At 45.5% G+C, this 26,354-nt stretch overlaps 1 protein-coding gene across 2 annotated transcripts in view; it reads left to right on the top strand.

The window, feature by feature from the left end:
* Positions 1-26,354, top strand: part of LOC112118433 (ras association domain-containing protein 5) — an 84,199-nt gene that overhangs the window by 22,820 nt on the left and 35,025 nt on the right. The window contains exon 1 of one of the 2 annotated variants that reach the window (XM_024216739.2): positions 16,379-16,745. The exons of the other annotated variant lie outside the window; for it this stretch is intronic. Within the exon in view, the coding sequence (XP_024072507.1) occupies positions 16,644-16,745 (102 nt within the window). The 5' untranslated portion in view covers positions 16,379-16,643. Of the gene's footprint in view, positions 1-16,378; positions 16,746-26,354 lie in introns of those variants that run through there. 2 annotated transcript variants of the gene reach the window in all.

Raw genomic sequence — 26,354 nt, 5'->3', positions numbered from 1 at the left:
GAGCTTGGGATCAGCTTGCGCTCTGCAGCGTGATTATCCCATTCGTTGTGTGCACAGCTACAAATGTTTGTCAAGAGTCTTAAAATCCAGTCATCACTACAGCTGCTTAACTGAAGGTGCCTGTGATGCAGCACCATGCACAAAAACCAGTGCGTTGCCATGGAAACAACAAGCCTCTTTGAGGCAGGACAGCAGCGTATTTTTGCAGGGGTGTGTGTGTGTGTGGGGGGGTGTGCTTGTGCATTTGCTGCTGCTTTGCCTGGCCCTTGTTAAAATGGGTCAGGTGTTCAGCAGTGCACGGCAACGCTAGAGCGTGGAAAATGGAGGCAAATTCCGCCAAAAGCAAACTGCAGGTGGAATGCAATTTAGCAGAGATGGATTTTGCTGGGGCACGTCATGAAGCTTGATGCCCTTGATTAAAACTTGGAAAGCATTCTAAGAGAATATAGACACGCATCTCCCATTGGTGATAGTGTGTGTCGGTTCCTTGCGCGGCTTTGAAAATCTCAACCATTCACTCTTACAGAAAGTGCGGTGGGTTCTTCAGTGTCCGCCACTGGTCAGGAACTTTAGTGTTTGCGTCCAGTCCGGAGAAGGATGCCACAGTGCATTGCAACCCCAGTTCAGCAAGGTACCGAAGCAGATGCCCAATTGTAAGCCTGCGAGCCATTCAAGTGAAGTCAGTGGGAGTACTCCGATGCTTAGTTAGGCCTCTGTGTAAGAACTTAAGATCCAGAGAAACAGAAAGGGTCATCAGTCGCATTATTCACTTTGTTTCTAAAATCTTCCCCTGCCAAACGAATGATGCAAAATATTACAAGGCTGTTCCAATATCCGTTTATCCCACAGTGCAATTCACAGTAATAGTCTTTCACTGGCTTCATGCAGGATGTTAATATCAAATGACAGCAGTGAGGCGTCCGTGGAGAAACGTTTGCCCGGATAATAGATTGCTGGCTCAGCTTCTCTTTCCATCTGAAGAGGAGCCTTGATTGTGCTCAAGTCTGCATCCCAATGGTGCAACTTAACTACGGAAAAGAAGAGATTTGGTGCTGGCAGGGGAAGCCAGCATTGGAAATGCAGGTGACCTGCAGCTGCACTGAGGGTGTATTCATAGAATATCAGGGTTGGAAGAGACCTCAGGAGGTCATCTAGTCCAACCCCCTGCTCAAAGCAGGACCAATCCCCAGACAGATTTTTTTGCCCCAGATCCCTAAATGGCCCCCTCCAGGATTGAACTCACAACTCTGAGTTTAGCAGGCCAATGCTCAAACCTGGATGTCAACAGGAGAGCAAAAAGTTGGTGTCAGTGAGACACATCCACCTCCTCCATTATGGTTGTGGCTGTGCTGTACCCTCCACATCCTTAATATTGCTCTGAGATGTAAAGGGGAGGGCAACACCAGAAGCAGCATGAGTGTCTGGGCAAAGGTTAGACAAACACCTCTCAGGGAGGTCTAGATAATACTTAGCCCTGCCTCGGTGTAGGGGAGTGGACTAGACTACTAGAGGACCTATTGAGGTTCCTGCCAGTTCTACATTACTGTGATGCTATGATTGCTGTTTGGTGGTGGTGGCTAGCCAGGCACAGGAACAAAAGACCTGTTGGCTGAGTTGGGTATGTGTCAGCCTAGTGCTCCGGTTTGGTGTGGTTCCCCTGCCAGATTCTCATTAAGTTCCTGGCAGCAGCAGATGCTTCCTGCACATGGTCAAAAGTCCCTGCACATTGTCACTAAGGAGGGGAGCTATTGGGATGGGGCAGCGGCACATTCACGTCACCATGTACAAGGCCTGCTGCTAAGTCATTGCATGTCCACCACATCAGGGAAGTCTTGGCCACTCCCCGATCCTGGCCATCGCCAAACCAAATACCAGCAGGAAACCTGCAGGGCTGAGCTGCCAGGCTTTATTGAAGGGGGTCACGTTGCAGTCAGCCCTGCTGGATGAGCTGCTGCTTGGAGTTGCCTGTTACCCAAGTGTATTTAATGAACCGTTCAGTCTCCACTGACTCCATCCATTAGAGGGCAGAAGTGCTCAATTATGTGTCAGAAGTCCTAAACTGCGAAGGGTAAATGAGATTCTCCTATAGCTGAAGTCAGTTTTCGAGAACAAGGACAATGGTGAGCTCAGTCCCTTCTTTTGTCATGAAGTCCTGAATGACTATGGATCTATTCTTCTTCTCCAAGGTTCAGATGCCTAGATTAGTCCCTCTCTGCTGCGTCCTTAATCTGCTGGTATTTGTGCCGCAAAGGGCGGTGATTTGAAGCTGGTCATGGGTGACTTTTCCGCTTAACAATAGAAACAGTGTTAGGTTGGCAGCTAAGACCTGTGGGCACCGTCCACGTGGCAAACAATGGGATTTGGACCGTGACCTGCTGGTGCCGTTGCCAGCCCTGGGAGGGTGGAAGGACTGGATGTTTTGTGGTTGAGGGGGGGTCTCAGTATTCCATTCATCACGATTCGGGCCCTACCAAATTTGCCATTCATTTTGGTCCATTTCACAGTTATAGGATTTTTAAAATTGTAAATTTCAGTTTCAGATATTTAAATCTGAAATTTCACTGTGTTGTAACTGTGGGGGTCCTGACCCAAAAATGGGGGGGGAGTTTGGGGGGGGGGAGGGTTTGCAAGGCTATTGTAGTGGGGGTCATGGTATGCCACACTTACTTCTGCTCTGCTGCTGATGGTCGTGCTGTCCCCAGAGCTGGGCTCCCGGCAAGCAGCTGCGGAGTTTCCTGCGGCCGGGTAAGGTTCCCAGAAATGGGTCTGATCTGGTCCTGGGAGTGGGCCCTGCAGGGGAAGAGGAAGTCATGTTCTCCCCCCCCCCAGCCCAGCTGGGACTAGCATCTGGAGTCCAGCTCAGGGTAAGAGCCTCCAGCCCTGCCCCTCCCCTACACTAGCCAGATTTCACAGGAGAGATCAGATTTCACGGTCTGTGTTGCTTTTTTCATGGTCGTGAATTGGTAGGATTCTAATCATGATAGTTTGAGCAGCAGCAGAGTTTAGAGACGGTGGTCAATGTGCTAGGAGCTGTACATTCATCTAGTAAGAGAGAGTCCCTGCCCCAAAGATTTTACAGTCTGAATAGACAAGGCAGGCAAAGGAAGGTTTATCCCCTTTTTACAGATAGGGAATTGAGGCATGGAGAGGTGAAGTGACTGGCCCAAGGTCACACACACAGTCTGGCAGAGCAGGGAATTGACCCCAGATTTTCTCAGCCCCTGTCTAGTGCCTTAACCAGAAGGCCACCCCTCTTTTACCAAGAGTTCTACTCAGCCATATTCGAGCTGGGTCACTAGCAATGAATATTGCAATAAACTGGGGCAAAGATTGTGTCCATTTTAGGCTACCAGAACTCGATCCTCCGAATGATATGGCCAGTTTATTTTTGCAGTTTGTGGGCTGCAGTGGGAGGCAGGTTGGTCACTGGGCTGCAGTGGGGGAGTACTGACCTAGATGTCCAAAGTCACCGTGCCTTTGGAAGGTGGCATCTCCCCCCCTCGGGAATGCTCACCTAGGGATGAATGTTCTGTTCTGACAGCGTTGCTTTAGCACTGTGACCAAAAATGGTCTGAACAGTCTGATCTGATTACCAGAGAGAGCGATAGCCTGTAAATCCTGAAGTGCAGGCGAAAACAAACATGCCTCAAGCCCGTGACAGAAGCCAACAAATATCAGCAGGGAACTAAATAGCTAAGTTGTACCTTAATTAAGTAAATATTGGCTCCCGCAAACTGATAAAATCAGCAGGTCCTGTTTGGTTTGGACAGGTCAAACTGCGTGTTCTAGCAAAAGTGGAATGAGACCATATCCTTTTATCAACAAACTGCTGCATTCCAGCTTTCGGGCCTGTTCCCCACACTCTCCTTTTATGAGCAGACCTCTCCGATTGCCTCTTTCTCACAAAGCCACCTCTCAAGCGGTAGAACTTTGCACGCCACCCCTGGTACCTAGTTCACCTGCCGTGCCCAGCAATGGCATTTCCTAAAAGAGGTTCAGTCAACGCTGATGGCGAAAATCCACCACAGACCAGGGTGCACAATGGCCCATCCAGCTCTCAGTGGGTCTTGATTACCAAGGAGAGGCCACTTTGGTGTGCAAGGATGGGAAAATCTCTTTAAAGAGAGACAGCGCTGTTACTCCAGTACACTACAAACAGTGAGGAACATTCCCTGCCCCAATGACCTTACAGTCTAAATAGAACCAGACAGGCAGTAATAGTTGGGCGACCAGACAGGTAAAATGATAGGAACTACAAAACTTGGAAGTTAGCACTGATGAGACTTTCCTTTCTGTATTCCTTGCCCTAGGGCTTGCTTTGGCCTGATATTTGCAAAGTACCCATTATTATTTAATATGCTACCAAAGGTCTGCCTGGCACTCTGAAAACCCAAGTTCTGTTCCCTGAGGATCTTGCCGTCTAAAACCCTGAATCAGAGAGGTGAGAGTGCGTATAGCTGGGTGGGATTGGTGCTAGAAGGTTAAGGGAAGGAGCAACTTTTAAGAAGAAACAGAGGGAATTCCTGTTTTCAGAGCAGCAGAGTCACTTTGAAGCCCCATTCACAGCATAGTCATGTGCCCCAAACCTCTCTGCAGCTGGAAGGGGCCCTGCTGCTCAGTTTTTGTTTTGCAGGAGGACCAGTGTCTTACCTAGTGGTGTCGCTTGGGGGAGCTGGGTGGTAAGTGATGCCTGGAATTGCATGCTTATGTGTTTGCACTGCAATGCCAGGTGAGTGCTGCAGGCAGCCAGGAAGGTGCAATGTGATCACTTTAGTACTTGGACAGCATTTCAGGGCACAACAGGTTGCAAAGGAAATGCAGCTAAACAGCCTGATTTTTTTCAATGGTGCTGAGCACCTGCAGTTCACACTGATTTTGGTAGGAGCTGGGATTGTCCAAGACTGGAAATCCAGCCAGTGGCTTTTAGAAGGATAGTGTCTTGTGAGTTACTCAGAGGTGGTTCTGGCCTGAATACACAGCTGTTCCCAGTGTAAGAGGAGAGAGACTTTACACTGATTTTCATCCTCCGTGTTCACCTGGTGATTGCAAATACTCAGTGAAATCCCCTCACTTGCTGTGTAATTGGAGCTGATCCAAAATATGTCATCCCTCAGAGTAAAATTAACTTCCCTCTCAGAGCACTAAGCCACTTTTATATGGGGAACTGCTCTGGCCTGTGGAGGGAGGCACTCAGCCTATGAACAGGGCACAGCACAGCTCATGCTTTACAGAGGAGGGTCAGTATCATTAGCCCCATTATGTATGGGGAAACTGAGGCAGAGAGAGAGGAAGTGAATTTAACAAGTTGGGCTCGATGCAGGAATTGCTGAGTGAAATTCTCTGCCTGTGATATGCAGGAGTCCTAGAGTTGAAGGCCAGAGGGACCACCCGATCCTCTAGTCTGACCTCCCTTATGTCACTGGCCGCCAACACCACCCCGCACCCGGACACAATTACAGCCCACAGGAGACTAGACTGTTGTGCCACAGGCAGAGCACAGGAGTGACCAAAGCACACCAATGCCCGAGGCCTCTGCAACGTCTGGGAATTGAGGAAGTGAGAGAAACCCGGATAATCCTGGCAAGTGACCTCCACACTGCAGGGGAAGGTGAAACCCCCCCAAGGTCACTGCCAATCTGACCTGGGGAAGAATTGCTTCCAAGCCTTGCACATGGCGATTGGTTAGACCCTGAGCATGTGAGCAAGAACCAGCCAGGCACTTAATAGAGGCTGCTCGGTGCCACCTCAGAGCCCTGGCCCACCCCGTCAATGTGCCATCTTCAGCTGTGGCCGTCTCTGATGCTTCAGAGGAAGGCGACACAAAACCCCAAGCCCCAGAACACATTGGCGGGGGGCGGGGGAGGGAGAACCCTTCCTTACCCCTATGGGTGGCTGGCTGAAGCCCTGAAGCATGAGGAGGAGGTCAGACTAGTTGATCACAGTGGTCCATGCTGACCTTAAAATCAATGAATGAGTGACTTGCCCAGTGAGTTAGTGACCGAGCCAAGAATAGAACCCAGGCCTCCTGACTTCTAGTCCCTCTCAAGTATTACTAGGCACTGATTTGTGGGCCACTGGACCTGTGTTGCTGCTGACTGACTTGCTGTCCCTAAATCCCTTCCCTGTCCCCAGATTTCTTCTCCATGGTGACCCATATGGAGCTGGTGCACACTTGCCACATGCCCCTGCTCTGCAGTTCCCCGACCGCATGGTGCAGAATTGGGGAGGCTTCTGAAGACCCTACTCTAGTGGGTGAATTTCATCCTATGACAGTAAATTCTTTATGCAACTGCTAACACTAATTGGATGTATGCTTTAGTGGGGTCCTGGTGAAGGCACCGAGATGCTGCAGTGATAGGCCTGGCACAAGCACCTGGCTACACAGACAGACTTGACTAATGGAGTCCTCACTTCTAGTGGGTTTTTAACGGAGCTGTTTTAAAACCCAATAGGATTAAACTTGGCAGGTGGGTTGTAAATGCTGACACAGTGATTTATCATTACGCGAAAAGGACTGTAGGCTGATCAATGGTGAATCCATTCACAAAAAAAATAAAAATGGAGTGGTTTCAAATGCTGGCTTTTTAAATTTCTTTTGGTAAAACACTGCTAACTACATAGCTGCAATTTTTGAACAGTTTTATCCCCTTCTATAGCTGGGACCTTTTTAGTATTTTATTTTTGTAGGGATATGAGGGGGAAATCATTTAAAATGAGCTATTTATGGAATATTTGTGTCATTTAAATGATAAAGGGTTGAAATCTCCTTTTTTCCTCTGGCTCTCATTTAAGTTAGCAAATACCTGTATTCGCCTTACACTAATTATTTATTAATCATATTTATCATGTTTAGTGCCTAAGGACTGACCAAAAATGGGGCTCCAGTGTACTAGGTGCTGTACTAGGTTCTGTCTTCAGAGAAGTACCGTCCCTCCATGAAGAGCTTACAGTATCAATAGACAAGACGGACACAGAGTGAGGGAAAGGAGTATAATACATAATAGACTCCTAGAATTTGGTGCACAGCTCTAGCCACAAGCCAAGTATCCAATGGGCACCTGTGCCATCTTAAAACGGGCAGAGAAGATGAAAGGTTTGGGGAGGGACTGTACCATACAAGTAGGCTTGGAAGAATTAGGTTTTTATCAGTAAATGTCGATTTCACCAGACACACGCAAACCAACTAAAATATATTTCGGTCAACATGAATCGAAATTTACAGATAGGTAAAGTAAGAAAAATGCTGCTTGAGAATTTTAGTTTCATTTAAGGATATTTACTTTGTATATTTTGACGTGATGTTGACAATTTTTCAACGTTAAAAGCTTTAACTTTTTGAATGTCGACATCTACTGTAAATAATTCTTTCCCCTACCCCACAATTTCTTGCAACTGTGAAAATTTAAATCAATACAAATAAAAAAGCTTAAAATCCATAATTTTGTGCAACTGTGGAAAATTTAGAGATGAAAAAATGCTTAAAATAAGCATTGATATTATCCTTCGAAATTATAAAAAAAAAAAATCAAATCAAGTTCTGCCAAGCCTGCATGCAAGCAAGATGGCACACATTCACTCTGGACTTAATAGAAATCTCAGGAGTAATAGGGGTTTAATTCATTTGTAGTAATGAATGTGAATGCAGCCACTCTTTATATCATGCAAACCTTGGGTTTGCACCTTGGCTCTTATTTTCCACCTGTTCTCGAACAATTTTCCAATGTGTTAGGCACGAACTGATCTGTCACCCAGTTTTCATTTGCTTCACTGTCCACGTATTGTTTCTCCAAGAAACACAGGTTGATTGGCGATTGTTGTTTTTAGTGGTCAGTACAAGCAGGGGTGCTGGAACAATTTGTATAGTGGGGGTGCAGAAAGCCATTGAACCAAACTGTAAAACTTTTATATGATGGAAACCACTTCAAGCTGCAGCACCCCTAGTTCTAGCAACTGTGAGTACAAGTGTGTGAATTGAGAGGGAAGCAGAGAAGAGCAATAGAAATAGTGAAGCAGCCGGAGAAAGTGATTTATGATGAAAGGTTAAAAGATCTGAATATGTTTCATTTGGCCAAATGATGACTTAGAGGACAAACATGATGAGCAGCTGCAGGTAATCCCATAGGGTGCAATCTCCAAGGGGGGCCAGTAATTTGTTAGGGTGGTTTGGGGTGGGTATGACTGCCATTACCAGGACGAAATTTAAGAACAAGAAAATGTATCTCTTAGTTTTATGCTGCTGCCCATCCGTGTAGTATCTGGGTGCCTTCGGTGTAAAATCAATAGCAAAATCCCTAGTGGACTTCATGGAGTCTCTCTGGTACTTCTCCCTTTTGGGGGTCAAACCTCTGCTTGGAGGAAAGGGTGTGTGTGTGTTTGTTTAGAGGTAGATTAAAGTTAAGGTGGAGTATCAGGGAAAACTTCTTGTTGGTGGAGAGTATTCTACTGGAGAATAGCTTCCCAAGGGAAGTGCCAGAATTGTTATTGCTTGCAATGTTTAAAACAGGACTAGATAAAGCCTTGGGGGATATACTGTAGATCAGGGGTCGGCAACCTTTCAGAAGTGGTGTGCCGAGTCTTCATTTATTCACTCTGATTTAAGGTTTCACATGCCTAAGGTGACCAGACAGAAAGTGTGAAAAATCAGGACTCGGGGGGGCTAATAGGCATCTATATAAGAAAAAGCCCCAAATATCGGGACTGTCATGATAAAATCGGGAAATCTGGTCACCCTACGCGTGCCAGTAATACATTTTAACATTTTTAGAAGGTCTCTTTCTATAAGTCTATAATATATAACTAAACTATTGTTGTATGTAAAGTAAATAAGGTTTTTAAAATGTTTAAGAAGCTTCATTTAAAATTAAATTAAAATGCAGAGCCCCCGGACCGGTGGCCAGGACCTGGGCAGTATGAGTGCCACTGAAAATCAGCTTGCATGACGCTTTTGGCACGCATGCCATAGGTTGCCTACCCCTGCTGTAGATTAACAGTCCTGTACTGACTGGAGGTATAGGTTCATTGGCATCTCTACCTGCTGTGTCATTTTTTTTTACAATATCCTTACCCCTTCAAAAAATTGGGCTTGTTTTAGTCTGGAGAAGAGAAGACTGAGGGGGGACATAACAGTTTAAATGCATAAAAAATTGTTACAAGGAGGAGGTTGAAAAATTGTTCTCTTTAACAACTGAGGATAGGACAAGAAGCAATGGGCTTAAATTGCAGCAAGGTTGGACATTAGGAAAAACTTCCTGTCAGGATGGTTAAGCACTGGAATAAATTGCCTAGGGAGGTGGTGGAATCTCCATCATTGGAGGTTTTTAAAACAGGTTAGACAAACACCTGTCAAGAATAGTCTAGTTATTACATAGTCCTGCCTTGAGTGCAGGAGGCTGACCTAGATGGCCTCCCGAGGTCCCTTCCAGTCCTACACTTCTATGATTCCAAACATGAATTTATATTCCTCTCAGTAGAACAGATTGGGCTCTTTCAAGACCTCTACTTAGTGGATTCATTTGTGTATGTGGGAGCTGTCTGTGTGTGCAGGGGGTGATTGATAAACCCGTAATTATCAGCTGCTGCTCTGCCAGCTATCTACAGCAACCAGAAGCCCATTAGCTCAAATAGCAAGTTCATCCTCTATGGCCAGGGATTTAAAAATCCAGCCAGGGCAATCTGACATCTCCACTCCCACTCTCAACCACTGAATGTAGCGAAGAAGTGATTTGTCATTCCTTCTAGACAACCGAGGCACCAGGCCCGCCTGCTCCGCTCCTTTGCATGTACTCATGCAAAACTGGAAATGGGGAACATGCACATTAAAAGGACATTATATTTGTGCTTACTGTGCAAGGAGCAAACATTAGGAACTGGCTGGCCGTCCAGTTTTTCTGCTGATCTGGATTTTGCTGGGTAGAAGGTTCCTGGTTTTGGGCTATCTGAAGTATTTACTGTATTAATTATTCAGAAGGAAAATATTTAATTGTATTGTCACTGTACAGCAGAGAAGGCATCCATTGAAAATTATGAGCTGGGTATATTTTGCGCTGGGGCGGCTCTAGCTTTTTTTGCCGCCCCAAGCACGGCAGGCAGGCTGCCTTCGGCGGCATGCCTGCGGGAGGTCCGCCAGTCCCGCGGCTTCGGCATACCCGCCGCCGAATTGCCGCCTAATCCGCAGGACCGGCAGACCTCCCGCAGGCATGCCGCCGAAGGCTGCCTGACTGCCGCCCTCACAGGGACCGGCAGGGCGCCCCCCGCGGCTTGCTGCCCCAGGCACGCGCTTGGAGCGCTGGTGCCTGGAGCCGCCGCTGATTTTGCGAACATTAGAATAAATCATGTTTGAAAGCTTCTTGTGGTGGTGGTGGTGGTTGTGTTCCTCCCTCCCCCCCCCCCATTAACTGGATGTAAAATTGTAAATCTTCCATCATAAACTCTATTAATTTTTTCAGCGATTTTAAAATCAGCTAAAGCAAACCGATGGATGCGGAGCCAAATGGACAGGCTCCCTAGCACTGAAGTACAGGAGCTTCTGGGACACAGGTCTGAGAGTCAAGAGATGTCGGTTCTAATTCCGGCTCTGCCACAGACTCACTTGGGGTGTGCTGCTCCCCTGTGCAGAGAGCTAGCACAAGGTTTAAGCACAGTTGAGCCCTCTGTGCAGGGGTGAACTTCACTCTGTGCTCTTGTCATTTAACTTCTCTGCACCTTGGTTTCAAACCAAGTAAGTGAGACTTTTCATGCAAACTGCATTGGGTCTAAATTCAGACGTGACCTACCGGGAGCAAGTATTTTTGCTTTCTTCTTCCTTCCTTTTTCTTTTTAAGCTATGCATTAAAATAAGCATCTAACCAGATTCGCCACTAAACCTTGAATGATTTTAATAGCAGAGAGTATGCTCTGTCTATTTCAAACGTATCAGGGTTTCCACTGAGTGAGAATGTGTATTAAAAGGCTTGTTTCATCTTCAGAGTGACAAAACAGCCAGTGCATTATTGATAGCTCTAATAATAAACACAGAGTCTGCGTATCACAGCAATTCATCATTCTGACACTTCCTTGGTGCCTTCCCTCAGTCCAGCCCAAAGGGAGGAGCTTTCAGTGACAAGGAAGCAGAACCGCCCCCCCCCCCCCCCCCCCCCCACACACACACACAACAGCTTCAGCAAATGGAAATCTATAAAACCGGCTCAAACCATCACTCTGCAATTAGGATTTATGTCTTCTTACCTGCTCATTAAAACTTTGCTCCAGCAAAACTGTGCCTTTCTTTTTCTTAACTGTTCCCTTGAAAATATCTAACCCATTCTGCACCTGAAGCCATAGACTCCTCGAGAGAGGAGAATCTAGCAAGAAGGAGGGAGATGTTCTTTGATATCAATCACCTGCTGAAGATAGCAAATCTGTTGTTCGTACCATATTCCGTCAGGACTTGTTGGCCAGTATGTTAGCTCATGTTCTTTCCATGCCCCAAGTTGTGTCAGAAACAAAACAATAGGAAAATGGATTAGTTGTTTGTTTCAGATGCTTTGGGGGAGGAGGAAACCTTGGCAATAAACATACATCTTACTTGCATTTTCAGGAATGCATCTGTACCTGTGAATCTCCAGTGTATTACCTAATTAATGGGGGAAAGCAAAGTTTAAAAAAATAATCCACTGTCAACAAAAGATGGGAAAGGATAAGAAATGTATCTGAGCAGCAAGCTCATATTTGCTGCTTAATCTTGACCTGTAGAGCTGAACCAGCTTCCAGTCATGTGTTTCTGTTGGTCGTGTAGTGTTGGCTTCTGGGAGAAAGTGGAAGAGCATGAAGGAGGAAAGATGATGAAGAAACCGTATCAGAGCACCAGGGAGAGATACGGAACTTGTCTGTGAGCTATTTAATGTGTGGGGTGAAAAAATCCTTTGGCAGCACATGTTACAAACTCAAGAATCTTAAAACTGATTCAGAGTTGGCAAGCAATAAACGTGGTGATTAAATGTAACTGAGCTAGTGAAATCAAAGGGATAGCCACTTACTTAACACCTAGTTAATACTTAATATTGCATGTTAACAATGCTTAATATTTTGGGCCCTGAGCCAGCAAAGTACTTAAGCATGTGTTAACCTTTATGCCCATGAGTAGATTCCTGGGTGAAAGCCCCAATGAAGTTAATGGGAAAACTCCATTGATTTTTTTTTCCCCCCAATGGAACTACTCATGTATGTGTGTAAGTGTTTGCAAAATGGAGGTCTTAGATTGTAAGTTCTTAGTAAAATAAAGAAAGATGTGTCCCTGACCCAGACTTCCCAATAAAAGGGAGTCCTGATCCTGAATAGCCTCAGGGTGCTACTGTAATCCAGATATTTAATATTAAATGCATGTGCGATAGGCTTCCCTTCTCTTACTGACCTGTCTTTCAGTGCTCACTATTGGTGGACGATGCAGATTTCTTCCAGCGAAGACCGTAATCGCCATATCTTCACCAGCATCTCATTAGCCTTGACTTGGGTTTTGGATCTCTCCATAGCTGGGAGTTGCTTTTTTCCCCTCTATGGCAGTTCAAGTATGGAAGGATTTCCTGAGTAGATGCTTATAGTTATGCCAGACTTGGGGGGGGAATGGGCTATTTTGTGATGCAGACATTACAGCTCGGCAATGAAAGCATTTGGGAGGACACGGTTTACAGAGAGGGATTGATCTCCAAAAGGTTGGTGACTGACATCTGGAAAGAGAACCATGAGCCTCGTCGGATGGTGTACATTTGCCTAGTTCTTGACTTCTGTGGCGCTACGGCCATTTACCCCAGCTGAGGATCTGGTCCAGTGTTCGTGTCTTTGTAGCTGAAATGGTTGTGCAGCTGCTGCTGCTCTAGATTTGCATTCCATCCTTGCCACCAAATGTATATGGATGAATTTTCAAAAAATTGCTGACCTAAGCGCTGCTAGCGGAGTTGCTGCTCGCTTTGTGCATGCAGTGGCATGTGTTTAGGCTCATTTATGCACCTGACCATTTCTGTGCGTATCTTTGTACATACAATTTAAGATCCTGTTTTTAAACCTACCCCTATAAAGTCAATGTAGCTCACGCAGCTAGCCCCAATCAGAAATATTCCATGTGGTGAGAAAACAGCTGCTATAGTGTTACAAGTTGCGTTGTAAATACCTGAATAGTTAACTAGTTCGGGTTTTTATTCTCCCCTCTGAGGCCCAAACTTTGCCCCCTATCTTCACATGATTTGCAGTGGCCTCAATCATTTCCCCCATCGAGGGAGTAATTCACCCTTGTGTTGAGGCCACAACAAGGTGTATGCACCATTTAAGCCCCACTTCTGACCTCAGAATAGAGCTTAAGTGGTGCCAGGGCTTAAGTGGTGATGGCGGTCTCTGCACAGGGGTCCATTTCATCCCTCAGAGGGTAGCATGTAGCTCTTAATTGGACAATGTTCTAAAGCGCATTGCTTCATTTGTGCTCTACCCAGCAACTTAGAATCAGAGAAATAAACAAACCTTGGAACGCCAAGTGTTTTTATTCCTGGCCTCTTAAAGAAAATGCCTCGAGGAGGGAATTTTTGCAGAGAAGCTGGCTGAGCAGAATTCTCCCCTAATAGACATGCACTCTGCGTGAGCAGAGAGGAGTGGAGCTGCATATCCGATGTGTTGTCTTTACTGCCCCGAGCGATTTATAATGCTGCTGTGTGTCGGAACCGCACAACACCTCCGTGCCCATAATGCATGTTTGGCAGCTCAGAGACCTCCTTACGCAGAGCTGCTGCTCATGTGAACACGGAGGGCTGTCATCTGTAATGCATTCCCAGCTTGTGCGTTTAGACATGGCGCCTGCTCCGTCCTGTCACAGTGGGATGCTTTTGCTGTCAGTTGCTAGAATCAAACTTTCCTGGGCCAGGTGTTGGGGCATTCTCAACGAGTCATCCAAACGTGTAGAACTTGCTCCTTTTGGTGGTCCCTGCCAGTGTCCACTGGTCTTCAGGTATATTGCAAAGCTAACCTGCTTACCCTTGGCTCTTTGGTTCTCTGTAATCTCAGAGTTGCCCACTTGGAGAGTGACTCATATTTGTTGATTTGAAATTGAATGTGAATTGCGCAGGTGCCATGGCAACAGGTGCCATATAAATCATGTAAGATCATAAAACACCATCTGTAAATTATCACAGGGGGAGGAAGTTTAATACACAGCGAATTCTCTGCACTTTGCTGTAACAGAATGTATGTTAATGTTAGAATAATTGCTGCACTTACGCTCATCTGAGGATCTCCAAGCCCTTTAATCCACAGTGAAGCCTCATAGCCTAGTGAAGCAGACAGTATTATGCCATTTTCCTGATGCTGAGAGATGAAGTGGCTTGCTTACAGTCACACAGCAAATCAGCAGGGAAGTTGGAATTAAAAACTAGGAGTCCTGATTTCCCGCTCCCTGTTTTTGTTGCTAAATTCTAAAAATACCAGGGCAGTCAGAATTACATCCTGAAAAGGGGATGGATGGATATTCTGTGTGTGTGTGTAGTGTGTGAGAGAGAGAGAGAGAGAAATAAAAAATTACCTGAGTCTAAAATGAGCACATTGGTGTCAGATGCACCTACAGCTCACCTGTGTTAGTTAGGGTCTAATCCAACTGCAATAAACTTCAGTGGAAGTTGGATTGGGGCCTTATTGAGCATGAAATAGTGCAAACCACAGAAGTTATATAGAGGAAGAGAAGAAAAATAAATTCCCAGGCTGGGAAGAATTTAAATATTTATAGTTAGAGAGCCAATACAAAAAAAGGACGAGATTTCGCCCCCACCCCACACACTTGTCTTCTCTACCTGCCCACCCACCCCTCTCCTGTTTTATAAATTAAGCCCTGAACAATTGTTATACATGGGGAAAGTTTCCTCTTCTAAAAACCTGAGTTCTACATTGACCATTAGTATTTTACTATTAAGAAGCTTCTTAATCTCAAACTGACTTTGGGTTTTTCACTAGCCCTACAAAGCTTGTAGTTAATGCTTTTCTATTTTCCGGATGGGTTAAAATGTAACCTGCTACCCAATGTTACAGAATACTTCAGGGCCCAATCCGACAAAGTGCTCAACTCCCATTGACTCCAATGATCAGCCCCTGAGGGGATCAAGCCTTAGTCTGGTGGAAGTTTATGGATATAAAACTTACCTTTGCAAGTCTCCATCTAAATATTCAGATTCTTCACCTCTGAGAGAGGCAGAGGAGATGTTTTAAAACTAGAATTCAGAGTACAAGACATGACCCTGAAACCAGCAACCCTGCAGTGGACAGGTGAAGGAAGGAGTGGGGGGATAGAGTAGGTTCATAGGTTTATTCCATTTCTAATTTCTGTGGTTCTGTGAATTGCAGAAAGATAGGGGGATTGAAAGGTGGGCAGAGGGGGAGTGATGCTGTTGCTACGCTAAAGGCTTTATCAATGCTAAAGAATCATTTTAATAGATTTGGGAATCTGTTGCCTGTAACATGACAGCAATTGACAAACTGGAAGGTCTAACCTGGAAAGCTGAGTGGTGCGTTCTAAGGTTATAATCAAAACTGCCTCATTTTTGTGTCCGCTTTGCTGCAGTCATCCTGGCTGTTCTAAAATTATCTGCAGAATGCAGAGGCACCTACTGATTCATGCATTAAAATGTCAGTAGGCAATCCGTCTGTCATGCACCCACCACCGTGGTGTCTGTTGTTCAATCTGTGGTAGCACATAAAGGCCCCAACTAAGGGCTGGGGTCTCGTTGTGCTTAATAGTGTACTGAGCTTCTGATCCCTTGCATTGCCTCTCTTTTTGGATTCTCTTGGTGCAAAATATGTAGCAGCTGAGCAAAGCTAAAACTCAGCTCAGCTTGTTCTTACAGCTTTAATTCCAGGAAGGCTGTAAATGAATTAAGCCACACAAGGAAATCTACCTGGCAGAGCGCCGTAAGCCGGCTTTCTATAGCAATATACTTTTAAATGCAGGATTACTCTGATCGCAATCCCCACCTTTATGAAAGGTATTGCAGGACACCTGAGAGGGAAGCCCAGATCCTCAGCTGGTGGTGTAAATCAGCACCGCTCCACAGACGACGTGGATTTACACCCACTGAGGTTCTACCCTGGAGATGCTGAGAATTTGAGCCCAGTGCAAAAACTGGGTGCGAAAGCTTGCAAGAGGAAGTGGCTGGGCTCCTCTCTGTGTGAACTAAGAGTAGGCAGGAAAGGGGGTGGGGGGAGGGAGGTGATGTGTTCTTACAGCCAGCTCCGCTGTGCTTGCAGGCAGGAGATTAAACCACAGATGGTGAGTGAGGCTGAGTGAAGAGAGAAGAAACTCACTCAGGTCTGATCCCTCAGTATTCTCCGGCAGCCCTTGCTAAGGGAGTTGGTTGGGTGAGGAAAGGGAAGGGTAACCCAGCAAGGCTGTTTTAACAGAGAAATCATGGAGTTAAATGCTGGATAACAAGCAGAAGGAGCTGTTGCAGATAAGGACAAGCGAAGCCGAGGATGTGAAATCGTGTCTGCTGCTGAATGTACAGGAACTGGATTGGGAAATCCCACTGCTGCTGCAGTGAACAGGAATCAGATGGTTACCTGCCCCTCCAGCTCCTTGGTGAGCCCCAAACGTTCTGAGGGTCTCAAATCCACTGTTGGTAGATGACCTTTGGCAGCGCAGCATGAGCAGCGGGTACAGTAGTCTGGATGAAGAGCTCGAGGATTTTTTTTTCACAGCCAAGACCACCTTCTTCAAGAGTGCACAGAGCAAAGCCCCTGGCAAGGTAATAGCTTTAAAACTATCTAAGGGGCCATGTTGGGTGTAGGCTGGAGCATTCTCCCTAGCAAGGTGCAAACAAAAAAGTCTGTGTGCGCATGCATGTCTATCTGCAGGTGCCAGGTTGTCAAAATTAGCTTGCCGTCATAGTCAGGGTCACAGTCTGCTCTCAGAATGAAGGGGGCATTTACTTACATCTCTCGCTATCTGGTAAAGTAGATGGAATGTCTTTGCTCGGTTGCAATGGTTCTCACCTTTGTCTATTCTGCCACTCCCTTTTCCATGGCAGGATATGCACCCCCACCCTCCAAAAGATCCCCTTCCCAGTCATCCAGGATCTGGCTGAAACCCTTTGCCCCCCGGGGCGTCAGAAACCTCAGGCTGAGAATGCCTGTGCTGTCACATGCAACATAGAACATTGCAGATCATTTAGATTCTGAGAGGCATGTTACGGTGACAACAGGTTTTCTAAAGTTAATGGGCTAAATTCATCTCTGGTCTAATTCTATTGACCTCATTGGAATTACTTAAATGGACAAAGTTAATCCCTGGTGTATGTTTAAAAAGAGTGTTTGATTGTGTATACCATTTTATCCTGACTTCAAAACTAGTATCTGTTAGTAACACCGACAGGACATTGCCTATATTAATATACACATTTAAAATCAACCCTCTGAGAATCTGTAATCGCCAACCAGCACAAGGTGTAGAAGAGAGGAAAAAGCTGTCACAGAAGTAGAAGTGTTACACAGGAAAAAGAACCCTAAAATGTTCACAGCTCACGTTACGGAGGAAGCATGCGCTGGGTCACCATTTTCCTCCACTGCTGCAAAAAGTTTGATCTTGGCTGTGCTGTCAGCCTGACGGAGGAAAGCACCATGTCACTGTAGCAGTTCTTCTTTTTCACTTAAGAAAAAAATACTTTAAATGATCAGTGGTGAAATTCCACTGTAGGTTGCTACCATATTTGCACGTCTGAAACTGCAACGTTATACTCCTCAGCAGGTGCTTTTGGTCTCATCTTTCTCTGTGGTGCGCAAAAAAAAAAAAAAAGGCGGGGCAGTTCTGAGTTAATCTGAAAGTGTTTATTTTGCTTCGTCCAGTTGAGTGAATTGGTGTGTGCGACAGTCCATTTATTATCTGGTAGTTTTTAGGATCTCATCTTACTCATCTGAAACTTTTTAGAAATACTCCCTTGGGTTATAACGTGGGACATCCCCCATTAGTAATCTGTCGGGAGCTGACCACTAACAAACTTTTTTTTTTAGAAAATGTCATTGGATTATCCATTTGTGTAGAAGACCTAAATATCTTTGTATAATTTTATTTATATATATATAATATATATATATCCCTGTGTGCATTCAGTTCCTATTTAATACTTTCTTCTGTGGCAGGATATTGAAATGCTAATTTTGAAATAAGCCTGCTCTTTCAATCACTGCTTTATCCTGCCCTAATATGTGCCCATCACTGTGATATCTGGGCTCCATTCTAATGGATATTAACTGCACTGGTTTCTCCCCTCCATTGCTCTCTTCTTAACAGTCAAACATGGTGAAAGTTAAAGGAAGTTCAGGTCAAGTGATCTGGTATTACAGGTTTCTTGTACTGTGGGAAGGAAATGTTTCTTGTTTAAAACAGCATAGCGGTCCAAGCAAACCATATTGTATGATATATATTTTCTGGCTTTACAATAGTACAGTAGATGCAAGTCATCAAGCAGCTGATTGTTTTTTTTTTTCCTGGGGGAGAAATAGTTTAAGGCTCTTGATCATATATGGGTGGTAGGGGCTATTCAAAGTGTGCTATTGCTTTTGGCTTTCTTGTTTTGAAGGTGTGATTAATGGGAATTATACATGTACTGCAGAGAATTCTTAGACCCTCTAAGGCTGGAGCCGGTTCCTGGAGTTCTGAAGGAACAAGTCACTGAATAGTGGCAAAAAGTAGCTAGGAATAAATTTAGAGGGCTAATATGGCCAAAAAATGAATGATTTCCAATGGGTAGTTGGTACTTGCAAGAATCTGATCACTTGAGGAGCTTCCCATTGCCTCAGAAGTGTGTATGTGAGTGTGGGGGGAAGAGACGGAAGAAAGGGAATAGAGAACAGACTGTAAGGAACAATCCTGCACTGATAGTTATGTAGTAGCATGAACCTAATGAGTTTTTGTCTCCTCCCATCTCTGATGTAAATGTGAATCATTGAAACTAAATTCATCCTGGATCCAGATGACACACAAGCTGTTTGATAGGCACAGGCCGGTTGGTGTGGGTGGAATGCTTTGCCCAAGCATCCTTGGAGATTACAGAGGGAAACAGGTGCAGTCATTATTCAGCCTTGACACCAGTACAGGCATCGATGTGCAGAATGCTGGGACAGCAGCAGTATCGCCCCAGCAGGTGGGAACTACTGTACAGTACACACTCCTCCCAGGCCAGGCAAGGCAGATATTTGAGATGTTGGTTTAACTTGACAGTCTTATTTTTGCTACTGGTCTTCTGGAGGCCCTCAATCTGTCTTTACTCAATCAAAACACCCACTGAAGCCACTGGGAGTTTTCCTAAGACTTTAGGATTTGATCCATTTATCTGCTCTTCTCATTCACTCTCCAAGTGTTGTATAGTCTGAGAAAAGCAATTTAACAATGAGATTCTGTCTCCGCCGTCAAACTGGAACCTCTGTGGCTTTGTTTGTTAGTCTCCAGGCCCCTCTCTTGGTCATTGTTTGTGAATGAAGCAGAGACTTTTTATTGGTGTTCCAGAACCAAACACATTTAGGATCCAGAGACGCTCTTCTTTTGATTATGAGATGCCAGGGTTATGAAACGAAGCCTGCTACAGCGATTGATTGCTCTAATAACAAGTAGTGTGAGTGATGCTGGGCCAAAGCATGTATGTATTTGGCTGTCTGAAATCCCTCAGAACTGGGCAGGTATAGCATCAAATTAGGGTAATTCCCCCTTCTACTTGTACCTCCTTCTGGAACCATTTTGAAAAGTTAAATGTGGAATGTTTCCACAACCGCAGTCTGTAAAACACCTCTATATGGTAACAATTTTGTGTTTTCAGCCACATAACCCATCGTCTGCCCATGGTTGTGTGCAGTCAACATGTTCTGAATCCAAGATTTAATTAATCTGCTGGGCACACTTCAGCCCAGCCTGTCCCACTCTAGATATTCAGGAAGGATGCCCAAATCAGAGATGCAACCCTCTTCTGAGCACCACAGGCTTCCTAACTGGACTGGCCCCCCAGCACTGATGGGACTGCAGATAGAACCATCTTGTCAAACCTCAAATAGCTCTGCCATTTTCTGGCACATGCTTTTCCGTGTTCTGTTTCGTTCCCATCCAGCTGATTTGTTCGAGCTGGTTTAATCAGCCTGTTCAAGCCAGCTCTTTAAATGGTTAACCATTTAAAGAATGCCCCTGCATAGGAGTGTAGCACGCTTTCATATGCTAAGGGCTGGTCTACATGGCGAGGATGTCAGAGCGCACTATGGAACTTTCAGTGTTCAGGAGGAGGGTCCACACAGCGAGTTTGCCAGCTCCAGGGCAAGCTAGAGCGCGGTAGATTCACACCATGGCATGCTGCATAGTAACTTGCCATGTAGACAAGCTCTAGGATCTTAAAGCATTTTACTAACCTTTTGTAACTTTTCACAATGGGTAGATAAGTGGTATCCCTATTTTACAACTGAAACACGGAATTTGAGTTGCTCTGATATCTTGGGTAGGTCAGAGGTAAAGCGAGGCATAGGACCTTGGAGCCCTGGTTCTCATTATCCTCCTTTAAAGCTTAGAGAACTCTGAGGTGGGATTCTTCAGAGGAGGTTAAGAGAATTTATTTGCCCAGCCACCACTGAAATTCAGTGGGAATTGGATGTTTAATTCCCTTAAAATCTCAGCCTAAATGACTATGGCATAGTGTAAAATTAGAGAAGGTTGCCTTCTACCAAAGTGCTAGACAGCTGAAATAGTTAAGGAGAGTTGCAAGGCCACATAGACCTACAGAAAGTGAAACAAATTGTGAGACACAGAGAAAAATGCAGCCATTAGAGTGGCTAATTCCCATGGTTTGAAAAGGTGATTTAAAAAAAAAAAATCTAGATTAGGCTGGAAATCTTGCCTCTTTAGTAACTTCATCATTCTTAAATTTTTTTCTAGCATCATAAGAGATACAACCTTGGAAACATCATTGTTCAAAGCAAACATTTGGGTCTTCCTTGTAGCATTTTCCCCTGCAGCTCTGCTGCTCTGTACTATCCTAATTCACCATCTGACTGGTTCCGTGAGCTTCTGTATAAAGAACAATATGATGTACTTAAAGGGCTTAATCAAATTGCTTGTTGGCATCCAGCAGTAACAGACATGGGGACATTGTGTTTATAAAGAGAAAAGGGCAAATTACTATCTAGGATCTAAAATGTGCATTTCCACATTATGATGCATATCTGTTGTTCTCCCGTCATTGTTGTTTGACCAGAATTCTGTGTATCTGCAGTAAGTAACTTGCTTCTTAAAATCAATCTCACTTTTCTCTTCCCTTTTGTACACATCCATTTCAAGCAATCTGGCCTTTCTGTAAACGCTTTGGAAGATCTTTAGGCTTCTTATGGCTAACTGTCCCACCCACTGATTTCCCTTTTATTCCCTGTCGCTTTCTTGCAGGTCTCTTCCACCTTGTTCTGCCATTATCGATCTATGGGCAGAATGGAGACCCCCTGCTCAAATACAGGGGTAGATTAAGACTATAGTATTCAGGCTCTGATTAATCAAAATAATGTCCCTACCCATATGACCCTTCAAAATCTTCAGCTCTCCTGTATGTGCCGATCAAGTTGAATTCACAGGGCTGTCACCCAACCTACTTCACTTTGGGGTTGTATCAGGACCTGTGACCTCAAGGCCTTAATTCAGGGGCCTCTGAGCTTCCTCACCACCTCCTTGATTTGGACGCTGGTCTGTAGCACTTAGCTCTGCCTCTGTCCAAATGTCTCCTCATTGGCCTCAGTGTGTGAAAGTGATGCGCACTGGAATGTAAGTAAGCAGGGCCAGTTCCTGAATAACTCTTTTCTCAAGAGCAAGTGCATTGACTTGGGGCAGAGGTCCAGAGCAAACTGCAGCTGCATTCATGTCTCTTCTGCTTACTAATATCAGCAAGCCAGCTGTATAGAAGCGTGACCTCCTTCGGTTCTCTAATGTGCGGAGACGGTGCATGAGCGTAGGGCCTGATTCCATAATCCAGCTACGCATGGAAGTCCCGTGGACACCCAAGATAGATCCACAAGTGGAGCAGCTGCAGAATCCAGCCCTGGGTTCCTTCTCTCCTTGTGTGTCAGGCTAGGAAACTGCATGCGCTCGCACTCAGGTGCATCTGCATGACAGCACATCTGTAGGATTTTAAGTAGTGGATTGGAAGATACCGGGAGTCTAGTTTTTCTCTGTTCTTTTGGACATCAAATGGAGACGTGACTGGCAAATTTGAAAGATTCCCCACAAAGGGGAGGGGGAAATGCATAACACAGCAAGACCTGGTCAAAGAGACCATTCAGGGTCTCAGCCCCAATAGCTTAATGGAGTTAATCTTCTGTAATGAAGATGGAACAGAATTCTACGTGGTGTATTTATTGCAGTTTCTTGAGAGGAAGCTATAACGAGTGACCCTTTTTGTCCAGTTTTCACTGCATATATTAGTTCAGGGGTTCTCAAACTTAATTGCATTGCGACCCCCTTTTGACAACAAAAATTGTTACATGACCCCAGGAAGTGGGACCGAAGCCCAAGAGTGGGAGCTGAAGCCCTTGGGGCGAGTAACCTGAGCCCCACCACCCATGATTGAAGCCCTCAGGCTTTGGCTTCAGCCCCGGGCCCCAGCAAGTCTAACACCAGCCCTGGTGACCCCATTAATAGGGGATTGCAACCGACTTTGGGGTTGCGACCCACAGTTTGAGAACTGCTATTTTAAAACTAGTTCTTAGAGTGCTCACTGTTAGTCATGGGGGAAGATGGCACAACAATGGAGACCTGAATTAGTTTGTGCTTTGGAATCATTCCACTGTTTGAGCCCTAGTGAGGCATGATGTTCTCTGAGCACTTTTCAAGCCATCTGTATTGGGAAGGTGTCCTTCAGTGTGCACAGAAATAAGACCACTTGGCTGAAAATTGCTGCCCATGAGTCAAGAGTTCAGCACAGACAAGGTTGACTGAGAGTCCTGGAGACTGGACTCCTCTTTATCCAGAGAGCCAGAGACAACTGCTATCCCAACAATGTGCCTCAACCTAGTTTGAAGGGACCTTCCTCTAGGGGGTAAGAGAGGAATCCTGTCTCCATGGCCCATTCAGACAGACTTTGGTGCCTTTCTGAGACTGCAGTGAGAACAGAGTTTTTATGGCTGGGTTTGAGTTGTGGTGGCCCAACGCATGTGTGGCTTTCCCACACCCACACCCCCTCTGTAGGTCAGATGCTGGCAAATGTGAGTTCAGTTGTGGAATATCTAAGTCTGAACAAACACCAAGGAAGACTCAGATATTTTGGATGTGTGACTTTGCTGTGGGGGATGAGTCACACTGGGTATGTCTCCCTAGTGAATTAGTTTGTGTCAAACCCTAGCTGGGTAGAGAGAGGAAGGGATTGTCCAGTGGTTAGGGTGCTAATTGGGAGACCTGGGTTCAGCTCCCTGTTCTGTCACAAACTCCGTGTATGACCGGGGGGCAAGTCGCTTAGCCTCGATTCCCTATTTGTAAAATGGGATAGTGTAATCCACTGGGGTAGTGGGTCCCCCTCTGTGCCCAAGTATGTTACAGCCCCTGCGAGAGTGCCAGGGCTCTTGAGCTCAAGCTGTAGCGTCTCATGCTTTTAGCACTCAAGGTCTCCGGTTCAGTCCCAGGTGTGTTGGCCAAAATGGTGGCCATCACAATAGCACTTTCCTGCCTCACAGGGGTGTTGTGAGGTGCTCAGATACTCATGAAATGGCAGCCATATAAGTACCTAAGATAGACTAAATATCTTTTCACGTTGGGGGTATGAAGGAAGAGGAGAGGGATGGAGAAACTGGGATCCAGCCTTTGTGAAGTGCAGCCTTGCGATTAGATTTCAGTGGCTCAAAAAATTCCACCACGTAATGTCTTTCTCAATCGGAGAGAGAAAAATTAAATAATTCTTTCAACTGTTTGCCATGGAGATATGCAGAGCTATGTTGCTATGTTACCAGGTAATACTGCGGTGCTGACTGCGTAACTGTTTGCTCTGGGGTTGGCAACAAAGAACATGATGGTTACCTTAGCCCTGTTGACCTCTTAGAGGAGGGGACCTCTCTTAAGACCAGATAAATTTGTCCAATTTAAACCAAAAAGCATTGGTAGGCAAGAGCTGTTTATCCTTAAGCATCTCTCTCTATATATATATATATTAGAGACTGTAAGTTCATTGGGGCAGGGACCTTTGAAATTTGTTTTAGACAGTGACCACGTTGGTGCTGGACATGTCATAACTGTGGGTATCACTTTTATGATTAGGTTTGGTACCAGTCAGATTATGCATGTTTGTAAGGTAGGTGTCCTATTTTTGAATGTTAATGGCTCTCATTCTCTTGAAAAGGGCTGGATGAGTAACCCCGGAGACTGGATTCTTTGTGGACAGAACAGGGGAAGCATGTTCAGCAACAGTGCCAGCCTCCACTCATATGCCACAGCCTTTAATTGGAGGGGCTGTCTCGAGGCAAACAGAGAGGCAAGTGTGGCCCAGTGGCATTCATCTGGGACTCGGGTGGCCTAGGTTCTATTCCTATCTCTGCCAGCGACCTTGAGCAAGTTGCTTCATCTCTTTGAACCACTGTTTCCCCTCTTGCCCGTCGTCTGCCTTACCTATTCATATTGTAAACTCTTTGGAACAGGGACTATGTCTCACTAAGGGACAGTCGTGACAGCACGCGTAGGCACACCCAGGATCGCTTTGATCAAGCTAGCTCACTAATTCTAGCAGTGTAGCTATGGTGGCATGGGCTAGCCATGTGAGTACATACCTAGGGCCCCAGGCAAGCTTGTATTTGGGCAGCTAGCCGGTGCCACTGTGGCTACTCGGCTATTTTTAACAAGCTAGCTCAGGTATGCCGACGTGGGTCACAGTCTTGCCACCCAATTGCCGTGTAGACATACCTAAGTGTATGTTTAGCATCTAGGATAATGGGGCCCTGATCTCTGCTATAGCCTCTAGGTGCTACCAAAGTGCAAATAAGAAGAGGGGATTTGCTGTCTGTGTTCATTCAGTTCTTTGGCTTCTCTGCCAAAACTGCCAGGAAGCACGTTTAGTGTCACTTGTGGGGGCAGTTTTGTGGTGTGAAGCCGCTAGTCTCAAGGCTGAGACCATCACAGATATCTTTAATACCCACCGTAACCCCACCGTATCATCGGTAACTACTGGTGTGTGTTGCACCCACCTTGTGATCACCTGGCACTGGTGTAAATGAAGATGCAAGGTGCTGGGCAATGGAGGTCAGGAAGACACCCATGTGCCATTTTATACCTCAGACAGGGGCAAAACCATGATGGCTGCCATAGTTACTAACCTCATATTCACTCCTACAGATGTTCAAGGAAATGGGTGCACTGGGGTTTTTTGCAGGGTTGACAGACCCACTGCTTGTGTATCCAGTTTCACTAGTCTCTCCTTCCAGCTGTGTGCGCTAGGACACTCCCAAGTGCATTGCCCCAAACCCACTCCTGCTGCCCTTGGCACACGTCCTCCGTGTGCTCTGCCTTCTGCTGAGGCCTTGTGGGGTAGTTGCCCAGCTTTCCCCAGAATTCCCTGGTACAAACATCCTGGGTGGTTGCGTGGACACTTGTGATGGCAGAGAAGCTGCTGTGTGGGCTTTGTGATAAAGGGTGGGAGAAGGGACAGATTATACCCATTTCACAGATGGCCACTGAAGTAGAGAGAGATCCAAGTGACTTGCGCAAGGTGTTTGTGGCAAAGCCAGGAATTAAGCTTAAATCTCCCGAATCCCTGTCCAGTGATTTAACCACAACACTGTCCAGTTTACTTGCTCATGCTTTGTCTAGTCTGGTTTTAATTGTCCAGGCATTGGGGTTTCTGCCACTGTCCTTTTGGGAAACTGTTGCCATGTCAGAAAGGCTTGTTGGCTGTGGTTCTAATACGCAAGCTGTAAAAGGCCAAGAGCAGTAAGGAGAAATAAATAAATAAAACAGTAGGCCTCGGAGTGTTCACTTTAATTTCCATTAGCTGAGGGTTTTCTTTTTCTTTCTTTGCTGATTATATGTTCCTAGCAGAGAGACTGCTGAACTATTTAAGTTATTTATGATGCTGTACAGAGAAGTTCCTGGCCTGGAACTGAGTTCTGGGCTGTCAGTCACAGCAAGTTTTCTTTTATTTCCATTTGAATACTTGAAAATAACAACGTCACATTTTGTGCTGCCTGGAAGACTCTTTAATTATAGCGAAGAGTCTTGATGGGGTCTCAGTATTACCGTTAGTCCCATTTTTATGAGGTTTCTAGCTGGGTTCCTAAATTGTTTTGAAACTGGTAAAAGACAATATATTAATTTGTTGGTGTGGGGTTCTGGTTATTGGAAATGGGATGTAGAACCTTTCACCTCT

The sequence above is a fragment of the Terrapene carolina genome, unplaced genomic scaffold, assembly GCF_002925995.2.
Source record: "Terrapene carolina triunguis isolate 2854851 unplaced genomic scaffold, T_m_triunguis-2.0 Scaffold198, whole genome shotgun sequence".
Taxonomy (NCBI): domain Eukaryota; kingdom Metazoa; phylum Chordata; order Testudines; family Emydidae; genus Terrapene; species Terrapene triunguis.
Note: the sequence above shows the minus strand (reverse complement) of the source record. Positions and strands in the feature narration are given on the sequence as shown.